The following is a 15,943-nucleotide window of genomic DNA, read 5'->3' as shown; positions in this document are numbered from 1 at the left end:
GCTGGGCTGTGTCTGTGCAGGGCAGGGGCTCTGCAGAGCTGCCCCAGCAGCATCTGTCACTGACGTGCATGGCATGGTTGTGGGGACACTGGAGCCAGGAATCCCTGGGGGTAACTTGGCACCTCTGCCCCTGCACCCCTTGGGATCGGGTTTCTGTCCACACAGGGAGAAAAACCTGGGCAGGACTTGAAGCCCTTTATGAGTCCCAGGGGAGTTCAGCATTCCTTCATTGCTCCAGGAGGCAGAGGCAGCTCTGCCTCGATCCGGAGCAGTCCAAGGAACCTGAGCTGAGCTGGAAATGAAACCAGGGAGAGCTGGCTGGTGTGGGGAGAGCTGGGTGGGCACAGGGAGAGATCTTTGGGCACAGGGAGAGCTGGCTGGTGTGGGGAGAGCTCAATGGGCACAGGGAGAGATCAGTGGGCACAGGGAGAGCTGGGTGGGCACAGGGAGAGATCAGTGGGCACAGGGAGAGCGTGGCTGGTGTGGGGAGAGCTTGGTGGGCACAGGGAGAGATCAGTGGGCACAGGGAGAGATCCTTGGGCACAGGGACAGATCCTTGGGCACAGGGAGAGCTCAATGGGCACAGGGAGAGATTGGTGGGCACAGGGAGAGATCTTTGGGCACAGGGAGAGCTTGGTGGGCACAGGGAGAGCTGGGTGGGCACAGGGAAAGCTGGGTGGGCACAGGGAGAGCTCAGTGGGCACAGGGAGAGCTGGGTGGGCACAGGGAGAGATCCTTTGGCACAGGGAGAGCTCAGTGGGCACAGGGAGAGCTTGGTGGGCACAGGGAGAGCTCAGTGGGCACAGGGAGAGTTTGGTGGGCACAGGGAGAGATCCTTGGGCACAGGGAGAGTTTGGTGGGCACAGGGAGAGATCCTTGAGCACAGGGAGAGATCCTTGGGCACAGGGAGAACTGAGTGGGCACAGGGAGAGCTCAGTGGGCACAGGGAGAGCTTGGTGGGCACAGGGAGAGATCCTTGGGCACAGGGAGAGCTTGGTGGGCACAGGGAGAGATTGATGGGCACAGGGAGAGCTCAGTGGGCACAGGGAGAGATCAGTGGGCACAGGGAGAGCTTGGTGGGCACAGGGAGAGCTGGGTGGGCACAGGGAGAGATCCTTGAGCACAGAGAGAGCTGGGTGGGCACAGGGAGAACTTGGTGGGCACAGGGACAGATCCTTGGGCACAGGGAGAGCTCAGTGGGCACAGGGAGAGCTGGGTGGGCACAGGGAGAGTTTGGTGGGCACAGGAAGAGCTTGGTGGGCACAGGGAGAGCTGGGTGGGCACAGGGAGAGCTCAGCTGGACTAGGAAGAGCTCAGCTGGCACAGGGAGAGCTCAGTGGGCACAGGGAGAGCTGGGTGGGCACAGGGAGAGTTTGGTGGGCACAGGGAGAGCTCAGTGGGCACAAGGAGAGTTTGGTGGGCACAGGAAGAGCTTGGTGGGCACAGGGAGAGCTTGGTGGGCACAGGGAGAGATCCTTGGGCACAGGGAGAGCTCAGCTGGACTAGGAAGAGCTCAGCTGGCACAGGGAGAGCTCAGTGGGCACAGCTGGAGCACTGGTGGTGTCCAGAGAAGCCACAAGTGACCCAGCCCTTCTCTGGTGGAGGACAACCACACTGAGGGATCCTCACTGGTGATAGATTTGATTTTGAACTAAAAAAGGGGAGATTTAAATAAGATATTGAGATAGGAATTTTTCCCTGTGAAGATGGGGGTGGCACAGGTTGCCCAGAGAGGCTGGAAAACAATTCCTGATCCCTGGAAATGTCTGAGCCAGCTGGGATGGGGCTTGGAGCACCCTGGGGCAGTGGAAGGGGTGGGATGGGGTGGTTTGGGGTGGGATGGGATGATCTGGGGTGCCATTCCATGATTCCCAGTGCCCAGACTGGAGCTCAGGACACTCAGAGCCGGCCCCAGCTGCAGCTCCAGGGAGCTGGGCCCCCCCTGCTCTGGGAAATGCAGCGAATAATCAATGCATGAAAAGTCCTTGTGAGCCAGGAGCTGCTGTGCCTACACAGCTCCAGCCTCTTCACATCCAGCCCTGTAGATATTTTGTTAAAGCTCTGCCTGAGCTCAGTGTCCTTCCATCACGGGCTGCGAAATTGCACCGAGCCGAAATCGGGAATAAAAAGAGGGGGAAAAAAATACAAAATGCCTTTTTAAAATTTTTTCCTTCCTTTTTAAAACCCAGATTTAACTTCAAAGTAAATGGAAAAGGCGTCTCTGATGGTCTGTGCGTCCTTCCTCATTACTTTTTCCCAGGGAAATGTTGGCTCTGTCCTGTTGTCCTGGTTTGGAGGACAGGTGTCTGCTGAGAAATGGAGAATGGAAACCCCCTCCCTCCAAATTATTATAATTTTGAAATCAAGGGGCTCTCAGGCAAAGATATGGGAATAGGAATAACAGTTCTGTACTAGGAAAATTAAAATAGAAATACAGAATTCCAAAGAACAAACCCCAAGCCCTGGCAGAGTCAGAATCCAAGCTGACAGCCGTCAGTCAGGCAGGGTGTTGGCAGCAGTCCCATCCCATGGTGGCTGCATCCTCCTGCAGTGACAGATGTGGCTCAGCTGGAGCAGTGCTCCTGGACAAGGTGCAGTTTCCCTCTGGAGCTCCAGGGATGATGTGGAAGGGTCTGGTTTTCCTCTGGGATCCAGTGGGAAAGGCTGCTCTGATGTTCCAAATCTCAGATTTGATCAGGGTAGGAAATGCTTGGCTCCTCCCCTGGCTGGAGCATCTCCCCATGGGATGATGGAATTTTATCAGCCATGCCCTGGGACTCAGTGGCCATGAACAGGAGAGATCTCCCTGCACAGGGGATGGGTCCTGGAAGAGATAAAGAACAGCGACCCACCTGGTTTTTAACACATGGTCCATTAACAGGAGATATCTTTCCCAAAAAAAAAACCCATTCCAAATTTTCCCCAATATTTCATCCACCAAAAAAACCCATCCCAAATTTTTCCCAATGCTTCAACCAAAAAAAAAAAAATCTCAAATTTTTCCCAATGTTTCAACCCTAAAAAATCCCATCCCGAATTTTTCCCAACACTTCAACCCAAAAAAAAAAAATCCTGAATTTTTCCCAATGTTTCACCCACCCAAAAAAACAAAATCCCAAATTTTTCCCAATGTTTCAACCCTAAAAAAACCCATCCCAATTTTTTCCCAACGCTTCAACCCAACAAAAAACCATCCCAAATTTTTCTCAGTGTTTCAACCCCCAAAAAAAATCCCAAATTTTTCCCAATACTTCAACCCAAAAAAATGCATCCCAAATGCTTCCCAGTATTTCATCCAATTTCATCCACCCAAAAAAAAAAAAAAAATCCAAAAATTTTCCCAATATTTCAACCCCCCCAAAAAAATCCCAAATTTTTCCCAATGTTTCAACCCAAAAAAAAAATCCCAAATTTTTCCCAATGTTTTAACCCAAAAAAACCCATCCCAAATTTTTCTGCCAGGTTCAGCAGCGTTTTCCCCAGCCTGAACGCGGCGGTGAAGCGCCGCGAGCAGACGCTGCAGGATTACAAACGCCTCCAATCCAAGGTGGAAAAATACGAGGAGAAAGAAAGAACTGGGCCTGTCCTGGCCAAGCTGCACCAGGTATGGAAATTTTTAATTTTTTTTTTTTAATTCAGGAAAAGATTTTCATTCCTATGTGCTCAAGAATGGGATTTTTTTGGAGGTTTTATCGGTGTTAAAATCGGATTTTTGACAGCACAACGGTGAGCGCTCGGTAAAGGGAAGGTGATGCTTTTCCAGGAGAAAATGGAAATTTTATTGCAAGAGAAAATGGAATTTTTTCCATGAGAAAATGGATTTTTTTCCAAGAGAAAATTTAGTTTTTTCCTAGGAGAAAATGGATTTTTTTTCCAAGAGAAAACTGAATTTTTTCCCATGAGAAAATAGAATTTTTTCCATGAGAAAATGCAAATTTTTTTTTTCCATGAGAAGATGGATTTTTTTTTCTAAGAGAAAATTTAATTTTTTACCAGGAGAAAATGGATTTTTTTTTCCAGAAGAAAATGGAATTTTTCCCATGAGAAAATGGATTTTTTCAAGGAGAAAACAGAATTTATTCTAAGAGAAAACTGATTTTTTCCAGGAAAAAAATGGAAATTTTTCCAAGAGAAAACGGAATTTTTTTTCCAGAAGAAAATGGAATTTTTGCAAGGAGAAAATTTAATTTTTTCCAGGAGAAAATGGAATTTCAGAGCCTTTCCCACCTGTTTTCCACCTGTTCCCAAAAAATCCCTCTTGGAAAACCCCAGCAATTGGTTAACAGCAAGTTTCACATTTTGCCAGATTCTTTTTGCCCTTTCCTCATTTTTATCCTCATGATAATTTTTTGTTGCTTTTTAATTTATTTATTTATTATTTAAATCAGATCTTCCTCAGCATTTCCCCCCAAATCTGTCGCTTGTGGCTTGATCCTCCCAGGAACAATTGATTCTCAGAGTCAAAGAAAATGTGTTTTTTTGATTAATTTTCCCCCCCAAAAAAATGAACAAAAGGCACCTCTGCTTTAACAATAAGCAGCTTATTTTGCTCAGCCTCAGCAACTAAAGCTGAGGCTGAAAAAATGAGAATTCTTTTGTCCTCTGATTAAGCAGGGTTTAGTTATTTCATTTATATTTTTGCCTTAATGAACTTTTGATCTAATTCCCCCCTCAAAAAAAATAAATTCTTAATCAAAATTGAGTTTAAACACTTGTGGGAGGGAGCCTTGAGCAATCCTGAAATGCAGAGGGTCTGGATTTGATGGGAAGGGGCCTCAGCTCGTTCAGGTATTTTTTAATTATTGAGCTGCAAATTTACATCTGGTGTTTGCTCCTGGTTTTCTGCTCTTCTGCCCCCTGTGAACTCCATCCTGGGAGTTTTCTCTGTGAACTCCATCCCAGGGTTTTCCCCTCCATCCCAAGATTTCCCCCATGAATTCCATCCCAAGAATTTCCCCATGAATTCCATCCAGGATTTTCCCATGAATTCCATCCAGGATTTTCCCCTCCATCCCAGGATTTCCCCCATTAATTCCATCCCAAGAATTTCCCCATGAATTCCACTCCAGGAGTTTCCCCATGAGCTCCATCTGGAATTTTCCCCATGAACTCCATCCAATTTTCCCATGAGTTCCATCCCAGGATTTTCTCCATGAATTCCATCCAGTTTTCCCATGAACTCCATCCCAAGATTTTTCCCCATGAGCTCCATCCAGAACTTTCCCCATTAACTCCATCCCGGATTTTCCCCTCCATCCCAGGAGTTTTCCCATTAATTCCATCCAGGATTTTCCCCTCCATCCCAAGATTTTCCCCATGAATTCCATCCCAAGAATTTCCCCTCCATCCCAGGATTTTCCCCATGAATTCCATCCAGGATTTTCCCCTCCATCCCAAGATTTTGCCCATGAACTCCATCCAGGATTTTGCCCATGAATTCCATCCAGAATTTTCCCCATGAGCTCCACCCCAGCAGTTTCAACGCTCCCGATTTCACAGCAGATGATGAATTTTCTCCTTTGCTGGGATGATTCCAGCCTTTTCCAGCCTGGAGCCCAGTCCATGCCACCCCCCTGGCGCTCTGTCCCTGTCCCCAGGGCTGGGCCGGGCTCTCCGCACCCCCCTCCCGTCGGAATGGCACCGGGATTAAGTGGCAGACTTGAACAGGTCTAATATTTCACAGCCCACCCCCTCCTGCCCTTTTCCACACCATCCCAGAGACATTTCCCGTTCTCCCCACGCTCTGTTGGAAGGAGCCAGTTGGGTGCACTGAGCTGAAGGTCACGGGGACGGTGGGGGCGGGATCCTGGAGCGACGCTCCCGGGAATGGCAGGGTGAGGGGACGTGGATGTGGCCAGGGACCTTCTCCAGCCTGGTGGCTCGGGGATTTGTCCGTGTTTTTGTGAAGGAGAGAGGGCACAAACAGCTTCTCTGGGTGTCCTGGGGCTTTCCAGGGTCAGAGTGTGGGTCCTGCCAGAGTCTTTTGGATGGTCCCATCAGGATCCATTAACTGGTCACTTGGATGCCACCAGATTCCATTGGATGGTCAGTTAGGTCCCACCAGGATCCATTAACTGGTCACTGGGATTACACCAGGATCCATTAACTGGTCACTTGGATCCCACCAGATCCCTTTGGATGGTCACTTGGATCCCCACAGATTCCATTAACTGGTCACTTGGATGCCACCAGATTCCATTGGATGGTCCGTTAGGTCCCACCAGGATCCATTAACTGGTCACTTGGATCCCAGCAAGATCCATTGAATGGTCACTTGAGTTCTACCAGGGTCCATTGAATGGTCACTTGGATCCCACCAGATTCCACTGGATGATCCCATGGATTCCATTAAATGGTCACTTGGATCCCACCAGGTTCCACTGAATGACGCCATGGATTCCATTGGATGATCCCATGGGTCCCTCCAGATCCCATTAAATGGTCACTTGGATCTCTCCAGGTTCCATTGAATGATCCCATGGATTCCATAGAATAATCCCATGGGTCCCACCAGATTCCACAGAATCATCCCATGGACCCCTCCAGATTCCATTAAATTGTCACTTGGATCCCTCCAGGCTCCATAGGATGATCCCATGGATCCCATTGATTCCATTGAATGATCCCACAGATCCCTCCAGGCTCCATTGGATGATCCCATGGGTCCCACCAGATTCCATAGAATGATCCCATGGATTCCATTGGGTGATCCCATGGATCCTATGGATTCCATAGAATGATTCCATGGATCCCACCAGATTCCATTGGATGATCCCATGGGTCCCTCCAGGCTGCTCACTGCTTGTCCCCACAACCAAGCACAGCACCCCGTTGTCCTGGGGTGACCCCTGACCTTGTCCCTGTGCTCTGACCTTGTCCCAGGGCTCTGTCCCTGTCCCATGTCTCCTTGTCCCAGGGCTCTGTCCTTGTCCCTGGGCTCTGTCCCTGTCCCATGTCTCCTTGTCCCTGGGCTCTGACCCCCCTGTCCCCCCCAGGCCCGTGAGGAGCTGCGCCCTGTCAAGGAGGATTTTGAAGCCAAGAACAAGCAGCTGCTGGAGGAGATGCCCAAATTCTACAGCAGCCGCATCGATTACTTCAAACCCAGCTTCGAGTCGCTGCTGCGGGCACAGGTGAGACCTTGTCCCCTCCTGGTACCTGTCCCACAGGTGAGACATTGTCCCTTCCTGTCCCACAGGTGAGACATTGTCCCTTCCTGTCCCCCAGTTCCAGCCCTGCCTGGCCTTTGTCCACTGCAATTCCATGGTTTTGTCCACCTGGGAATGCCATCTCTGTGGATTTGGAGTCCTGAGCTCAGGGCTTGGTTAGGTTTGGGGTTTCTGGGCTTGTCTGAAGGGTTTCTTGTGGTTCCTGGGACATCTCCACACCCAAGAATTGCAGGAATTGCCCTGAATAACCAAGAGCTTTCATTTCCATCCTCCAGCTCCCTTCAGGAGCGTGCTGCTCCTCCTCCTCCTCCTCCCTCCTTGCCTTTCCCATTCCCTTAAACTGCAGAGGGGCAGGGCTGGGATCTCACCGAGCTCTGAGAACCTCTGGCACCCCCTGGCAGGGGCAGAACCACACCCTGGGCTCTCCCTGCAGCGTTTTGGGGCCGCAGGGACCCAGGTGTGCTGCGGGGAGCACGTGTCCCACCTCACCTCCGACTTGGGGGGGCTCAGCACGGAGCTGCCAGCGAGTTGTCTGCAGGCTGATTCACCCAGCAGATGGTGCCGATGCTCCCTGAGCTCAGGGTGGGTGCTGGGGATGCTGTTCCTGCTGTTCCCTCAGCATTCCAGCCTGGAATAACCACCATTCCCACCGGGTCTTGCTGGTCCTTTCCCCCTTCAGACCCCCTCTGTGGGTGAGAGGTTGAAATCTGGATGTTTTCATCCCTCTGCAGGATCCAGGAGTTTCCTCAGAGAGCAGCTTTGCCCCTCTGGCTTCTCCTCACTCTGATTCCCAAGGGATTTGGGGCTGGGAGCAGCAGGGTGGCACTGCTGGGGCTGTTTGTGTCACTCTCCATCCACATCCCTCTTCTCTTGGGAATCCTCTGCTTGCTCTTCTATCTGCCCTGCCTCTCTTCAGGTGAGGGATTTGTTGGGAAAAACCGAGCGAAATCCCGATTTTAACACCCAAAAAGACAGCGTCACAACAAAGCTGATGCATCTCCCGTAGGCTGGACTGAAGCTGGTCCCAGATGGATGCAGCTCCTCCCTGGCAGCCTCCAGGGGAGCCTCATCCCTCTCCTTTCCCAGCTGCATCCTTCCACCCCCGGGGAGGAGAGCTTGGAATGTTTGTGCCCCCCCCCAGCTCAGCTTTTCCCACCGAAGTGGCTGAAGGAAAATGGAAAAGGAATGTGATTTGCCCGAGGTAATGAGTCAGTGGCGAGCCAGGAATAGCAGCAGGAGCCCTGAGTCAGCTTTGGCAGCTGCTCACCTGCAGGCACCTGGCTGGGGAGGGCGCTGGGATCATCATCCCCAGGCCAGGTGGGAGCTGCCGTGGGGGTTCTGCCTCCCTCTGTGCCTCCCGAGCTGCTGGAGCTCGATGGAATTTCTATTTTCAGCCTTTCCTGCCTCTTCAGGAGTGGGATGAGGCTGGAGGTGCATCCCACCAGGATGAGGCTGGATGGGGTGGGCTGGCATCCTGCAGGGTGCTGGCATTTTTGGGGTTGTTTCTCCCTGGGTCATCCGACGGCAAAACTGTAATTTCCCTTTATTTTTTAGCTCTGGAAGGAGGCAGGGAGTTAAAACAACACAAATGGTGTGACAGTGAGCTGGGAAAGGACCAGCTGCCTGTCAGGGGAGGACAAGGAGCCTGCTCCTGAGCAGCTCTGACCCAAGGAGACCCTGAGCCCAGGGGTGTGATTCCCATGGCACAGCCTGGCTCTGCTCCCAGCGCCGGGTGTCTCCTGACGCCGGGACATGTCCCAAGCTCGCAGGGCTGGAACATTCAACACCAAATTCTTCTCTCCACCCACGGGCCAGAGCCAAGCCAAGGGAGGCAAATATTTCCCTGGCTGGGGGCTTTGAAGTGGCCACATGGAGATGAAAGGGGGAGATTTTGGAGTTGTGGATGGCGTGAGGCGTGAACGGCGCTTCCTTCCCGCGCTGGGCTTTGTTTTCCAGCTGGAAAACACGAGATTCCTCTTGGGTTTTAATGGAATTGGGGAAAAGATGAGGCTGGCAGGGAGGGCTGGGGCTGGGGGAGCCCAGGGCTGGCTGTGCCCCCGGGTTTGGTTTGGGTAGGGTGCCCCAAAGGAGCCGGGGTCTATAGAAAATGCACGGAACACGGCGTCCCCAGGCAGAATTAGTTCAGGACAGGTGGAGCCAGGGCTCTTGGCTCGGGCTCAAAGGCGAGCTGGGGCTGGGATTTGATGGGATGGGGACAGAGCATATGGCACCCATAGCTGGAAAAGTACTGGGATGGCAGGAGCAGCCGGACAGAGGGGTCCCCTGCTGTCACTGTCACCAGTTTGGGGTTTGTCCCCTCCCTGATTCAGCAGGACAGATCACGGGGGGACAATGCCAGTGGGATTTGTTTGTGTAGCTTGGGAGACTCAGCTGGCAAGGTGCAGCCAACTGGTTCTGCACTGGGGGAGAAGAGACACCCAGCAGGCCCTGGGGACATCCTGTGTCACCAAGGACACCCAGCAGGCCCTGGGGACATCCTGTGTCACCAAGGACACCCACCAGGGACACCCACCACATCATGGGGACATCTTGTGTCACCAAGGACACCCAGCAGGGACACCCACTGAGCCATGGGGATATTCTGTGTCACCAAGGACCCACCAGGGACACCCAGCAGGCCCTGGGGACATCCTGTGTCACTGAGGACACCCACCAGGCCATGGGGACACAGGATGTCTCCAAGGACACCCACTGAGCCATGGGGATACAGGGGAGTCACCAAGGACACCTAGCAGGGACACCCACCAGGCCCTGGGGACATCCTGTGGATACTGGGGGACAATCCTAGGGGACAGTCCTGGGGACAATCCTAGGGGAAAATCCTAGGGGACAATCCAGGAGGACAATCCTAGAGACAGTCCTGGGGACAATCCTAAGGAACAGTCCTGGGGGACAATCCTAGGGGACAATCCTGCTCAGGGAGAAATCCTCAGAGATTTCTGGATCCTGATGGGGACACAATTCCAGAGCCAATCCTGGAGGACAATTGTCCCCAAATCCCCAAGTATGCAATGCTGGGAACAATCCTGAGGGATAAACATCCCCAAATCTTGGGGGACAACCTTGGGGACAGTTCTGGCGCCACCCCAGCAGGATTCACTTGTTTTCCAGGCTGGAATTGGCAGTGCCACGTGGCCATGTGTGACTCCAGGCTGGGGACAAGGGACATGGGGGGGCTCAGCCATGGCATTGATGAGAGATTTGAGGTGTTTTTGGCATCTCTTGGGGGGTTGAGAGCTGTCCCAGCTGTGCCCTGGGGGCTGTGCAGGGGTTTTGGGGAGCCCCTGCCAGCTCAGCCCTGTGTGGGGTTCGTTAGTCACTGTGGAATGAACATTGCTGTGACTCAGCCAGCACGGCTGCGTGGGGAGCCCCGGCCTCAGAGCAGCCCCCAGACCCCCAGCATGGCCAGGGGGGGCTCAAGGAGCTGCTGCTGGAGTTTGGGGTCCCCCCATTCCCCCTGGGCCTGCCCAAAATCAGCCTGGTTAGAGCAGGATTGGGGGAGCTGTCTCCATGGAGACCGAGTGTGCCTGCACCGCTGCTGCTGGAGATGCTGGGGACAGGGCTGGCAGAGCCCACCCTGGGGGGCAGCACCCCCAAATCCCTCCCTGGTGGAGCCAGGACAGGGTCCCACAGCTGGCACAGCAGCTGGTGTGGGTCACAGGCAGCTCTGGGGGGTCCTGCAGTGCGAGGTGCTGGGGGGCACCCAAAGGTTCTGCAGTTCCTGGGGTCCCATGGGCAGCACTGGGGGTCCTGCAGCACCAGGAGTGTCCCTGGCAGGGCTGGGGGGAGTCCCACAGTGCAAGGGGGGTGTCCCATGGCACCATGGGGGGGTCTCACAGCCTTGAGGGTGTCCTAGGCAGGGCTGGGGGTCCCACAGTGCCAGGGTTTGGCTGGCAGGGTTAAAAATCCTGCAGCATCCAGGGGTCCCACAGCACCAGGGACCCCCCAGAGCTGCCTGGGGGTCCCACAAGGAGGTCCCAAAACACCATGGAGGGGTCCCACAGCTCCGAGGGTGTCCCAGGTAGGGCTGGGGGGTCCCACAGTGCCAGGGTTTGGCTGGGAGGGTTTAAAATCCTGCAGCACCCAGGGATCCCCCAGCAGCAGGGACTCCCCAGAGCTGCCTGGGGGTTCCACAGGGAGGTCCCAGAACACCATGGGGAGGTCCTGCAGCACCAAGGGGGGGTCCCACAGCACCAGGAGTGTCCCAGGTAGGGCTGGGGGGTCCCACAGTGCCAGGGTTTGGCAGGCTGGGTTAAAAATCCTGCAGCATCCAGGGGTCCCACAGCACCAGGGATCCCCAGTCCCACAGTTCCAGGGGTCCCACAACACCATGGGGGGGTCCCACAGCACCAGTGGGGGGTCTCACAGTCCTGAGGGTGTCCTAGACAGGGCTGGGGGTTCCCACAGTGCCAGGGTTTGGCAGGCTGGGTTTAAAATCCTTCAGCATCCAGGGATCCCCCAGTGCTGCCAGCTGCCCCCTCCCCTGCAGTGCCAGGGGACCAGAGGGTGTCCCACAGCCCCGAGGGTCCCACGACACCATGGGGGGGTCCCACAGCACCAGGGGGGGTCTCACAGCCCTGAGGGTGTCCTAGACAGGACTGGGGGATCCCACAGGGCCAGGGTTTGGCTGGCAGGGTTAAAAATCCTGCAGCACCCGGGGGTCCCCCAACACCAGGGATCCCCAGTCCTGCAGTGCCAGGGGTCCCCCAGAGCTGCTTGGGGGTCCCACAGAGAGGTCCCACGACACCATAGGGGGGGGTCCCACAGCCCCGAGGGTGCCCCAGGCAGGGCTGGGACCCTCCCTCTCCCCTTTTCCCGAGCAGCCACCCCGCTGCCATCTGCCTGCGCTGACCCCCGCGCTCCCGCTCCTCGAGCGCTGCTCGCTGCCGGAGATAATTGGCGGTGCCAATTAGCACGTTATTAACACACACATCCCCCCCTCCTCCTCCTCCTCCTCTCGTGCTGTGCACGGGGGGCTCCGCTCTGCCGTGCCCAGCGAGCCCCTCGCCCTGCCCGGCGCGCCCGGCGCACCGCGGGGAGGTGGCACCGGTGACAATCGGGGGACAAGGAGGGTGGCAGCGCCGGTGGCGGCCCCGCACGCGCCGCTCGCAGATGGGAAGCGAGCGGAGAAGGGCAGCGCGTTATTAAAATGTGTTGAGTTGTAATAATCCGAGGGGGTGGCATCGCCACGTGGGTGGGAGCTATTTTAGACACCAACGCTGCCGAGAGGGGCTGGGAGGGCACCCGAGGGAGGGAGGGGTGGGTGGGCTGGGGAAGGAGAGCCCCCCTCCCCAATCCCCCTTTTTTTTATCCAACAGGTTGTCTACTACACGGAGATGCACAAAATTTTTGGGGACCTGACGGCTCAGATCGACCGGCCCGGGCTGAGCGATGAGCAGAGGGAGAGGGAGAACGACGCCAAGCTCAGCGAGCTGCGGGCGCTCTCCATCGTGGCTGATGATTGAGGGAGGGGTTCGAGGGGATGGGGATCCCCCCCTGCACCCCAGATCCCAGCCCAGGGAGGGGTTTGAGGGGTTGGAGCCGCTCCTGGCAGCCCAGGGCTCCTCGGTCCTGCTCCTTTGTCACTCCGTGAATGAGTTCTGCCTTAAATTTTTGGGGGGTGGAGGAGCAGGGAAGGGAGGGATGCTGGATTGTGTCAGGTGAGACCCCGCTCCTCCCCCTCATTTTGTGCCTTAGGCCCCCTCGGGGAGGGTGAAATCACTCCAAAAATCGCTCAAACCCCATTTTTGGAGGCACGGGGGAGAGGATGATGCTTGGGGCAAGCATCCATCCCTACAAAAACCCCGCTCCCAGAGCTGAGGGGGTGCCCAGGGTGGGGACAGGGGACCCCAAATCCCAGAGCAGGGACACCACCCAGCCAGGAACAAACTGGGGACAACTGGGAGGGCTTCCCCCCCTCCTGGGTGTGCGGGAAGAGCCGCAGGGACTCTGTCGCTTGTCCCCAATAAAGTTTTTGGCAGCGCAGCGCGGCCGGGGCCGTGGCGGTGCCACCACCGGGGCCGTGTCGCTGTCGCTGTCACCGCCGGGCCGCTGTCGCCCTCTGCCGCCTCCCGCTCGCCACGGCAGAGGGGACACGGCGGCTTTGGGGTGTCCAAGGAAAGGGAAAAACCGGGATTGAACATCCCCTCCCCTGGAGGGGCGGGGGGGAAACGGCGTCAAAGCGCGAGGAGAATTCCAGGGAAATGAGGAGAATTTAGGACTGAGGATGAGGAGAGGCTGGGTGGGATCAGGGGGTGGGAGCCCACCCTGGGGGGGTTCTGGTGACGGTGCTGTCCCTGCCTTGGTGCTCCAGGTGAGGACACACAGCTCCAGATATCAGCGAAATCATCAGCGAAACCACCAGCGCCTCGTCCTGCCAGGACCTGGATTTGGAGCAGCAGCGGGGCTGTCCCAGCACAAAGCGGGGATGGAACCCCTAAAAACCAAACCTTCCCTTCCCAGCTGCAGCAGAGGGGATGGAGCAGAGCCCTGGGGGTGCTGGGCTGTCCCCAGGGCAGGAACACCGAGACCATCCCGTGCCAAAGCTCCTCCCCAGCTCCCAGCACGGAGAACTTCATCCCTCCCTCTCCCCTTCCCCACCACATCACATGCCAGGCCAGGTTGAAGCAAAATAAACCCGGTTGCCACGGTTACCCAGAGCAGGGATGCTAAATATACAGAATATAGATATTTTTAAATAGATGTATATATTTAACTGCCACGCACAGAGCCCGTGAGCTCGAGCAAGGGACACGCTCCCCCCCCCACGGGACCTGAGCCCTGCAGACCCCAGGGTGGCTCAGAGATCCAGGGCAGCCCCTCCATGCCCTGCAGGTGTTGATTCCTCCCCACCTGGGCTCACCTGAGCCCACCTGGTGACATTTTTTGTGTCGCTGTCACCCTGGGTGGCACAGCCAGACCTCCCCAGCCCCCTCATCCCCAGCACAGAGTGTCCACAAATCCCAAAATTCCTGCCCTCCCAGCGCTCAGGAGAGGGATTTCACCCACGGAGACAACCCAGGGATTCACTCTGCGTACACTGGGGAGGAGAATTCCACCTTTGATAGTAAAACGCGGATAATTAGCGGGTTCTGCACCTCCCACCGGATGCCAGCGTTGATGGGGAGAGCTGGCAGGAAGGGGAAGTTTAACTCTACGGTGTGCACCGAGCTCAGCCGCGGTGTCTGAGGCTGCCCTGGTGAGGTTCAGCAGCACTCGGACCTGCAGCAGCACAGGGGGGTCCAGGAGTGGCAGCGGGGCCATCCCAGGATGAGGAGCATTCTCCTCCTTTTCCCTGCCCATCAGGAATTCCACCGGCAGCAGCAATCCTCCCCAAAGCCCCAAACCCCTCAGGACAGGTTTAGCAGCTGCCAGCCCACCCCAATCCCGAGGATTTTCCTCACAAATAGGATGAATTAACCCTGTCCAGGCTTGCCAACATCAGCACACATCTGGATCCACACCTTGATTTTCCTTGTTGGATGCTCGGGAGTTTCCCCTTGCTCCAGGTGATCCAGGGATGCTGGGGTGGGAATGAGAGGCTCAGTCCTCCCTCCTCTTCCTCCTCCTCCTCCTCCTCACCTGGGCCCTGAAAGGAGAATCTGCCTCCCCTGGCCCAGCCTCAGCATCTTTGGGATCACTGGGATTCCCCAGGTGTGCTCCAAAAACCTTCCAGCACCCCCTGACCCAGCCGGGGGGCACTGCCAGGGACCCTCTGCACCGACCCAGCCCGTGCCAGGAGGATGGAGGTGGGCACGGCGGGGAGGAGCACTCGGGTGTGCCGGGAAGGAGCGGCGGGATGGATGCGGGATATGCCGGGATGGACGCGGGACACACCAGGAAGGATGAGGGACACGCCGGGGATGGGAGAGATGAGGGGGGATGGATGTGGGACACGCTGGGAAGGACGCGGGACGCCCTGAGGATGGGAAGGAGCGGCGGGAAGGACGTGGGACACCCCGGGGATGGGGTGGATGCGGTCGGAGGGACGCGGGACACTCTGGGAAGGATGAGGAACACGCTGGGGCTGGATGGGATGCGGAACACGCCGGGGATGGGAGGGATGCGATGGGATGGATGCGGTGTGATGGATGTGGGACACGCCGGGGATGGATGGGATGCGGTGGGATGGACGCAGGACACGCCAGGAAGGATGTGGGACATGCTGGGGAGGGGAAGGAGCGGTGGGACGAACGCGGGACACGCCGGGAAGGATGCAGGACACGCCGGGGATGGATGGGATGAACGCGGGACACGCCGGGGATGGGAGGAATGCAGTGGGATGGACACGGGACACGCCGGGGATGGGATGCGGTGGGATGGACACGGGACACGCCGGGGATGGGATGCGGTGGGATGGACACGGGACACGCCGGGGATGGATGGGATGTGATGGGATGAACGCGGGACACGCCGGGGATGGGAGGAATGCAGTGGGATGGACACGGGACACGCCGGGGATGGGATGCGGTGGGATGGACGCGGGACACGCCGGGGATGGATGGGATGTGATGGGATGGACACGGGACACGCCGGGGATGGATGGGATGTGGTGGCATGGACGCGGGACACGCCGGGGATGGACGCCGTACGCTGCAGCTCCGAGGATGCCCCGGAGCTCCGGGAGGGCTCGGGAGGCGCTGCGGGATTCATCACTGGGAAGGAGGGAAGGAAAAAACCCCAAGTGTCGGTAGGGAATGAGCAGGAACGGGAGGGATGAGGGGATACCTGATGGAAGATGGGGATACCCGAGCGGA

The 15,943-nt window shown here is 56.3% G+C and overlaps 1 protein-coding gene and 1 long non-coding RNA gene across 3 annotated transcripts in view; one reads left to right on the top strand and one right to left on the bottom strand.

Annotated features, from left to right (window-relative positions):
- The window catches only part of BIN3 (bridging integrator 3), a 49,612-nt gene extending 36,407 nt beyond the window's left edge, over window positions 1–13,205 (top strand). For both annotated transcript variants that reach the window (XM_033081223.1, XM_033081224.1), the window contains 3 exons: window positions 3,463–3,604; window positions 6,996–7,130; window positions 12,506–13,205. In XM_033081223.1, the coding sequence (XP_032937114.1) occupies window positions 3,463–3,604; window positions 6,996–7,130; window positions 12,506–12,652 (424 nt within the window). In that variant the 3' untranslated portion in view covers window positions 12,653–13,205. The remainder of the gene's footprint in view (window positions 1–3,462; window positions 3,605–6,995; window positions 7,131–12,505) is intronic.
- A 670-nt stretch (window positions 13,206–13,875) lies between these two features.
- LOC117007823 lies at window positions 13,876–15,480 on the bottom strand. The gene is made up of 2 exons (XR_004420217.2): window positions 14,651–15,480; window positions 13,876–14,245 (listed from the first exon to the last, which is right to left on the bottom strand). It is a non-coding gene; the product is annotated as an uncharacterized LOC117007823 (long non-coding RNA).
- Window positions 15,481–15,943: the final 463 nt, after the last annotated feature.

The sequence above is a fragment of the Catharus ustulatus genome, chromosome 27 (assembly GCF_009819885.2).
Source record: "Catharus ustulatus isolate bCatUst1 chromosome 27, bCatUst1.pri.v2, whole genome shotgun sequence".
In the NCBI taxonomy this organism is placed as follows: Eukaryota; Metazoa; Chordata; class Aves; order Passeriformes; family Turdidae; genus Catharus; species Catharus ustulatus.
This window is presented reverse-complemented; position numbering and strand designations above follow the sequence as displayed.